Raw genomic sequence first — 9,128 nt, forward strand, 5'->3', positions numbered from 1 at the left:
TATTTTCTGAAGATTGTGGCGTTGGCTTCACTTTTTTGTACAAAAAATATTAAGGTGAGGAAGAAAAGAGGGGAAAAGGGGGGGGTATCTAGCAGCCCACAGGGGTTAGATTTTTAGCCTAAGATTTTAATGCAATGTTGGTAGGGTGTATGTCTTTTAAATTTTTGCTTCACCTTAATTGATATTATTACTGCATGCTGTTATTATTGCATGCTGCTTGCTTTCTTCTTCTATATATATATCTACACACTTAAATTATATCGGCTGGAGTTATACCTGTTGTCTCTAAAGTGGAAATATTCCATTAATTGCTATGCTTGCTTTGTTATTATTGTCTTGTCCACGATTGCCTTCTCTTTTGCTTTACATAGTCCTTTCTTGCCATTGATTGGGAAAATGTTTTCATTAAATAAATGTTGCATGTGTTTTACGTAATCACAATCATAAATAATTTACAATGTTGTCAGCCTTTCTTCTTTATCCCCTTATGGATAGAGGAGAAGGAGAGAGACAGAGACAGAGACAGAGGGAGGGAGGGAGCGAGGAGAGGAGAGGAGGGGTTGACATTCAGACCTTGACTCAAATTTAAAGGGCAAAAATTCAATGTCATGTTCTTCTGTTTTTTAAAACTAGTAAAGAATGTTCTCAAACACTCAAACTAAACTACCTGCGGGTACTTTTTATAGGAGTTTTGATCCTCATCTTTCTTTTAAATGTTTATAGTCTTTTGCTGGACTAGTCAACTTTATATTAATTTGTAATTTCTGTAGATTGTTTAGCAACCCCGAAATTTTAGGTATAATGAAGTATTAATTAACTTTTAAATTCATTTTTTTCATATTAATAAAAAATCGTACCCTTATCTACAGATGAATTTGAATTCCTCATCTTTGGGTGAGACATTCAATTAAAAAGTCATCTCTCTTAAATAGTAAGATGTTTCAAACTTTTTATATAATTATGTCAATAATTTCCAATAAGTTTGAACTTTTTTTTATCTGTGCTTAAGGTAATAAAGCCTAGTGGTCCTAATATATATTATAGTCTTTAAAGTTGGAAAATAATGTAGGCTTTGAATGTATTGAAGAATGAAGGGAAAAAAGAAGAAAGTTTCTGTGTTGGCAGTCCAAATTGAAGAGGTGGGATGACTCATGTTAAAAACTAAAACAGTATTTTCCTTGTTTTTTTATTTTCTGATGAAATTTTCTATTGTTGCATTGACTTGTCTGAGAGATCCAAAGACCAGTTTGGAAAAAAGCTGATTTCTACGTGACTAGATGTCCATCAAGTACTGGCGTTTGAGCTCCCGCTTATATGTATATGCCAGCTTTAAGAAACACAAAAGACAAAGCTGTAAAGATTTGAAAAAACAATGTAAACAACACCCTTTTCAAAGCCAATTCTAGAATTCTGATTTTGGAATTGGAGAAATACACAGTCTAGAATTGATAGGTTAAAAAAAAGAAAAAGTAGTAGTAATAGTAAGAGGGGAGCAGTAGCATTACTCCCTAGACAATTTAGATCTTTCTCATTCTAAGAGCCTAAAAATTACCACACATACACTGCAGAAACCCCAAGAAAACAAAAATTACAGCCAGATTTCAAACTAAAAAATAAAATTAAAAAAAAAATAAGTTACTACAACCTAGGCAGAGAGAGAGAGAGCCTGGGGTTTATTTTCTGGGGCGTTTAAGGGAAGGTTTAGGGGTATATCCGGTGTGGGGTTAGGAGTAGTAGTAGTAGTAGTAGTACTGATACAAGAAAGATGCTTGGAAGAGTTGCACTCTTCCTTGAGATTTGAGGCTGTGACTGGGAAAAGTTCAAGGGTTTTAAGGGGTGGCCTGATGGAAGTACTGTAGCATGGTGATGATAATGGGGAACCCAGATCAACCATCGTCAACCAATCACCGCCGTACATTCTCATCGTGGCCTTATCCATGTTTTCCACTCTTTCTGGAATGTCAAACTTCCACGTGTAGTTCATCACTTGCTTTGCCGCTGCATCCTCATGAACCCCTACCTGCTCCCAATGCAAGAAATTAAAACTGGCCGGAATAGTACATAGACAAGGATTCATTTTGATTATCCATCTGTTTACTTCATTTAAAAACTAATAGCAAATACGACAAATTTGATTTTATCTGTCATTACATTAAAATAATAAAATAACGAGCACCATGCATGCACACACACACACACTCGTGTGGATGATATTGAACGTTCGATATTAATATCTGTACATAAAATTAGGTTTGCTTTCTGTCAGAGGAAGAGAAAAAACCACAATGGCTGCATGTTAGGACATATTGATGTAATTCTAGATTTTGATTTATACTTTTTATGTACAATATCTTTCATCAGTTATGTTTTCTCATCATAAAACCGTTATAAAGCTTGTAAGAAAACCCTCCCATAAATTTCGGTTCTCATTCCTATGTTATTTCTTGTATATACTGCTAATACTGTAATCACAGGAAAGGTGAAGCATTGAATGCTACCATTGTTTTTGTGACGAAAAAACAGAATAAATCGATAATCTCTTTGACACTTTGTATTTTTTTTTTTACCTGAGGAAAAAGACTGGCTGAGTTAAAGTATGAAAGATGTTGAAAAGCAGGGGAGCCAGGAGAATCGAAGTAGTGAAGGAAGTGGTGGTTAGGATGGTTTTGTTGCAGCTGGTGATGATGATGCTGATGGTAAAGTTGTTGTTGTAGTTGTAGTTGCTTGGTAAGTTTCCTCCTGAGCTTTTGTCTGTCTCTTGCCTTGTGGTTTTGAAACCAATAGAAAACGTTCTTGCCTTCGATCTTGCCATAGAAAGAAAGGTGGGAAGTGATTTTTTGGATTTGAGAGGCATTTGGAGTTCTAATCCCACTTCTATACATCTCTTCTAAGATCATAAGTTGCTCTGGTGTTGGACACCACCTGGAGGAAGCAGCAGGAGACATTGAGAAAAAGAAACACACACACAAAGAGCTAGCTGTTTAGTCTTAGTCTTTCTTTTTGATTTAGTATACTGCAGACTGGCTACTCCTTTTGGCCTTTTGGGTTGAAAAAGGGTTTCAAGCAACACATATAAATAGATGGACAAAGGAGGAGAGAAGAGACAGAGAGAGAAAGAGAGCAATAACAGTATACAATGCAAAGGCAATGGTAGAGAAGTAAAGTAAGAGAGACAAAAAGGATGGAGAGAGAGGGGGACAGCAAAAGAGAGAGGGTTAATAGAGTCGAAAAAGTACAAGTGCAGCTTGTCATGCTGATGTTTCCCTGAGAGGGGCATTCAAGTGTTGGTTTCAGCATATGCACAGCTGAGAGAGAGAGAGAAGAGAGAGAGAATCTGGAAACCAAGGTGGTAGTGAATGAATGAGGGGAAACTTGAATGATTATGTCAATATCACCTTATTATTTCATTTACTTGGGGCTCAACAGAGATGAAGTAGGCACACCTAAGCGTGTTGGAGATAACTTTTAATGGTTTTGGTCGGAGACAACAGCAAGTAAATTTAGATACAGATACTGATAGCTTCTGGCTTTGCATACATGAGCATGAGCTACTTCAGCCCACCATGATTGCAGACCGACTTATTCTCGCCAAGTTCTCCCATTTGCATTATTTTGTTTGCACTCCTTCTTTAATTGGTTTCATAAATTATGTTATATTTTGACTTTTTTTTAGTAAAAACCTTCCATTCTACACATTTATTATTTAACAAATTAAAAATATTATTTGAAGAGAAAAACTAAAACTAAATTTGGGAGTAGAAGGGAGTAAATTTTGTCATCCTTGTAGTCTCTTTTCCATGTCTGTAAGTCCATGCATGTATCCCCTTTCATGTCTAGATACCCTAATATGCCTTCCTTCTGATGTATATGCAAGAAAGAATAAGTTAGAGAAGAAATGTGGACTTCTTTTTCTTTCATTGGTTTCTTCTCATTGCACCTAGCTATAGTTGGAATTTTTCATCTTGGGTGTATTTGAGGAAGTCTAAAGTAGTAGAGATGTGAACCCTAAATCTCCTATCTTAAAAGGAAAGCAAGTCTGGACTTTTTTTAGCTATAAATAAAAAAAATATTCCAACCATAAAACATAGCATATGAGAAATTTCAACTTGCTATTTCAGTATTGTTAAGTACAACATCTACCAATTGAATTTTTATTTATTACCCGCCATTTATTTTTGTACGATAATCGTTTATCTTTCTTTAAAAGATGAAATCTGTCCAAAATATTCGAATCCGAACTGTTTTACTATTGAAGTTTTTTATTTTATATATTTATATATATAAAAGTTGAATTAAAGAGACACTTAATATTGGGCTTACTTTATTGACTTTGGATTTTATATAAATTTGTATAGAACTTCTCTTGTACCTAAATTATGGACACCACAGTTAATACACGTGTTTACCTTATTGCAAGTAGGGTCTCTGCCTATAAAGACATAAATTGCGAGTGGGGTGTTGCTTCTAATAAAATGACGTCATCCAGAATATAAAGAATTTATAGCATGTCTCTTGTAACAATGGGCAATACCTTATACAAACTCCCACAAAATGCAGCACATTCTTTTGGAATAATAATAATAAAAAAAAAAGCCCTAGTCGTAAAGGAGGAATTGGAAAGCTAGGTAAATCTGATATGTCTTTATCACAGCAGTGATACTTTCCCAACCTTTTCCTTTGAAATTTCTCCACCGTCATCATCATGATTCATCAAGAATAATACTCGTGCATGTAGGTGGGTAGGCTTCTCAGCTTTTTTAGGACCATAACTCCATAAGACATGGCCAATGCCTCTTCATTTCATCATTTCCAGAACAAAAAAAAGGGAAAAGAAAAAGAAAAAGAAGAACTGTTTGCTTTCATATGAATGCATGGCCATATCTAACGATATTTCAGCTGTTTAAATCCTAAAACCACAAAAGAAAAGACCATTTGACATTCCATAAAAGATCTTGTCTCTGTCATTATTCATTCATATTTTCATCCCCTCCCCCTGGTTTCTTCTCTACTGTTACTTTTGTGCTTTTTTTTACTTAGAATGCTCCATCCATGCATTTACCCCACAGACCATATTTACTTACTCTCTCTTTCTCTCTCTCTCTCAAACCCACCAGGGTCTTGTCATCTGTGATTGGTGTTTTACTGCTCTAATATAGGTTTTTCCGTGACTGTTTGTCGAATCATTTTCCATTGGCATTCAGTTTTGATTGAGCACTTTCAGAAACTGTTTTGATGCTTTGAACATATAGTCTGACAGTAATAGCATCTACCCTTCCCCTCCCCCATTGATTAGGCCCCCTTTCTAACCGCGTTTAGCTGTAAGGTTTTTTCAAGCTGAATGTCATAGGTAGGGGTCTCTACTCTCAACTCTTTGTAACAGCTCAATCTCTTTCTCTCTCTCTCCAAATTAGTTTCACTGTATAGAAAACGTAAGCCCTGGACAAACCCATAAATGCATGAAGTCCAAAGGCTTGTCTTTTTGCCTTCGCATCACCTTCTCTCTGGCCACATTCCCATTAAATCTCAACCGTCCATTAATCTTTGTTCTCTATTTCACCCCTCCTACTCAAGAACAGCTACTTTTTCTTCCCATTTTATGTCCTTCAACGAAGGACATATAACATAACGAAGTGTAGGGCATGTAAAAAATTTATTGACTGATTAACGTGTAAAATTACCAAAGAAACAAAGCGAACACCAATTTATAAAAAGAACAGCTTTAGCACTGCCTCTGCAAATTTTTGTTTCTTATTGAAAACATCCCAAAGAAACCTTTCCTTCGAGTATTTGACTATGGTATTGTCAAAACCCAGTAACAGATTCCCACTGCATCAGAATTATCCTATTGTAGCCATATGATATATAATCTCAAGCAGTGACACAGCCAAGGTAATTTTGTATGGTCGCATCTAGTTTTTAATTTTTATTATTATATGTATAAAATTTAAAATGTATAAATTTACGTAATTATCGTTTAATCATCTCTCATACAAAATTCTAAATCTATCATTAAATATTTAAATTATTTCTAACTTATTTTTTCCTTTTTGACATGCTTGGACTTCTAAATTTGAGATTGCTAAAGCACATTCATAAAAATTACTACTGCTATCTTTGCCAGCTGCTATTGCAGAAAGAGTAAAATCTTCCATGAATTACAACTAGGACAAGGAATTCAAGGGAAAAAGATAAGTGGGTCTCAGGAGCTGAGAAAGTTGGTGAGTGTGAGTAAACTCTCAGGTACTTCCAAGCATGTCCCAGGTACATGAGATAAAACCAAATTTAAATATTGAGTTTGTAAATCAAAAGGGAACATTAACCCTCGGTTATCAACACTCCTCAATTTGATATTCAAATTGATTTGACAATTTTTATGTATTTAATCATTTTTTTATTTGAAATCGCATCTAATTAAGTGATATTTATGTTGAATTTTCAATCTCAAATCACTAGAAAATGAACCATTTGGACTCTTTGATTATTGAATAACCCCTAAGAAGAATTTTAATAGATATTTGTGGATAAAAATTGAGAAAATCTCACGCAAATGTAAGGCTAAAAAGTTTTTTCGAGACATAACTTTGTTTTCGTCATTAAACTTTATAAGATTAAACATGAGATTGAATAGTTTTTTCCTGTTTTTTTTTAATTTTATAATTCAAATTCAATATCTCAAACTTTAATCCTTCGAATATCTCTTCGAAGGAGTGATGGTGGTAAATAAAATCTTAGAAATCCTACCCCATCCTCTCCTCCTCCTCCTCCTCCTCCCACTCCCCCATAAATGAAAAACATAAGAAAGCCAAGGCCACGAAGCCTGGAGTGAAAGGTTCTTACACAAGAAAACTATACAGAAAACAAAGGATTCCACAAGCTGCTAACCCTAACTGTCTAGTCACATATCAGTACCATTCCAATATACAGAGAGAAGTAAATTTTGTCGAAAAGCTAAGGACAAATACGTCATACTACAGCTGATGTCGCATTAAATTATTTTAATATATATGGCAATTTAGATTGCTTTCGTCATGCATGAATGCCTGGAGATTGATTGGACGCCTCCTTGTGTCCCCCTGCAGTACATTTCCTCACTGTCCTTCATTATTCTTTTTCCATTTTTCTTTCAATGGCGTTATGCTACTACACCACCTCCTTCTTTATCATAAACCCATAACCATGAACGTCTCTCACTGTAAAGTAGCTGGGCCGCGACCCTTTTCTTCAAATTTTCAATTAGGGTATCCCTCTGCTATCTTTGATTGACCCCGCTAGCTCTTTTATCTTTATGCAAGCTGTATTTCATGTGATAAATATATATAACGACTGGATAAATATTACAAAAAAAAAATCCTATTGAAATAATGTTTGTCTCTATTAGATTTAGGCTCGCAAATATTGAATGGTATTTGAAAGTCCATGAACAGGGTGAAAATGAAAGGATACCGTAACCAAAAACATGATGTTATAGTCCAGAAACAAGGACTTCAATGTGTAACACGTTGTGTCTATTTTGTATAACAAATTAAGCATGCATGAGTTTTGAAAAATGTTCCAACCTTTTTCTCCTACTTTTGCCAAAAGTAATGAGTAGCTTCCATCTTTGCTTATGTGGCATCTGATCGGTACATGGTTACATCTTATTGTACGCGAAATAGGGTGCAAGAAAGCTCATTTTATTATGGAATATCGAGTCATTTTTTCCATAGTAAAAGAAAAAGCAGCATCAAGTTTGAGCATAAAAAGGCAGGGGCAAGGGAATGCCCCCCATTGCACGTGTTAACAATAACTGTAAAAACCATCTCGCGCGGCCCAAATATTCTGCAAATAATGGAGACTGCTTTGTCTACTTGCCCTTCCCGGCCGGCTGGCTTCCTTTGCATGTTCGGAAATCCATCACGATTCATAATGATTCCCGAGTGGGAGACTGCTGCTTGCACCAGCCTTACCAGGATTGTCGACCGAATCTCTATTTAATTTAAAGCAGCCAAAGGGAAAAGGTCTCCTTTAATCAGGAAGCGATCTTGTGGTAGATATCCCATCTTTATGAATGTTTATCATTCTGTGCTGCAACAGGACACTTAATAAATGTTTGTATATATATAGTTTGTATTTTTCTTTTGTTGAAGGTGAGTATATATAGTTTGTACTTACAAATACAAATACAATGCATATACATATGTATTTCCATTTACTGTTTCAATTACTATAACTTTGTTTCAATACATACCAAGATAACTTTCTCTAATTTTATTACATATATATATATATATCTATATCTATCATTAGATTTATCTCGTAATCCAAATTAAAAATTTTTAAAACAAGATCGTAAGTTCTAACTATATTCGGGTGTCAAACGTTACCGACTGAACTCACCCGTAACGGAAAACCGAAGACAAGCCCCCGCCCTCTCTCCCCCCGTTTGTTTCGGGGACATAAAAGAAAAACCAGTGCAGGGGGGCTGCGTTAAAGAAGATTGTGGGCCTTTTTCTCAGAAAGAAAAGGACATCATCGTCATCAACCGCATCAGCAATCTCTGGTTTGATCAGTTGCCATCAATTCCAAAAATATTTAGCATATGTTACAACCATGGTCTATGGAGGTATATACAGTGTAATGGGATATGAAAACTATGATTTTAGAATTTTTACCAATCAAATCCTAGGAAGGAAACACAACAATAAATAATTCCAACTCTATATATATATAGTTAAATTGATTTCCTAAATTTATTTCACAAAAAAAAAGAAATTAATTTAGTGAAAATTTTAGTTTTTTTCTGGCTACTAACAGGGATGAGGAATCTTCAGAAAATTAACTAGTAGCCAGTCATTATTGTCCTAGCACTGTTCCACTTATTGCCAGTTATTTTCCCCAATTTTTTTTTCACATTTTTTCTTATCCCAAGTAAAATAAATAATTTTTGGTCTTTTATTTAAGTTTAAAATCTTGGAATTAATTATGAGTTAAATCAGTATAAATAGATCTTAAATAGAATTGTGCATTTAATTTACCATCCACTGTTAGAAAACAAAAAAGAAAAAGGAAAGATGGGAAAAGTAGAAACTATTCACTTTATAAAAATAGTTAGTTTATCATAATTTACAGTAAAACGGTAATTGGTAATG

At 34.7% G+C, this 9,128-nt stretch overlaps 1 protein-coding gene across 1 annotated transcript; it reads right to left on the reverse strand.

The window, feature by feature from the left end:
- Positions 1,483 to 3,110, reverse strand: LOC18590803 (WUSCHEL-related homeobox 3). Its single transcript, XM_007016543.2, has 2 exons — positions 2,568 to 3,110; positions 1,483 to 2,020 (listed from the first exon to the last, which is right to left on the reverse strand). The coding sequence occupies exons 1-2, from the start codon at positions 2,943 to 2,945 to the stop codon at positions 1,646 to 1,648; spliced, it is 753 nt and encodes a 250-aa protein (XP_007016605.2). The 5' UTR covers positions 2,946 to 3,110; the 3' UTR covers positions 1,483 to 1,645.

Source organism: Theobroma cacao, chromosome 9 (genome assembly GCF_000208745.1).
Source record: "Theobroma cacao cultivar B97-61/B2 chromosome 9, Criollo_cocoa_genome_V2, whole genome shotgun sequence".
In the NCBI taxonomy this organism is placed as follows: Eukaryota; Viridiplantae; Streptophyta; class Magnoliopsida; order Malvales; family Malvaceae; genus Theobroma; species Theobroma cacao.

Bases quoted from the DNA above. Each gene is read 5' to 3' on its own strand.
- LOC18590803 (XM_007016543.2), bottom strand. From the start codon at position 2,945: ATGTCTCCTGCTGCTTCCTCCAGGTGGTGTCCAACACCAGAGCAACTT. The intron at 2,021-2,567 runs GTAAAAAAAAAA...CATTGGGAGCAG, and splicing joins CAGCCAGTCTTTTTCCTCAG to GTAGGGGTTCATGAGGATGC.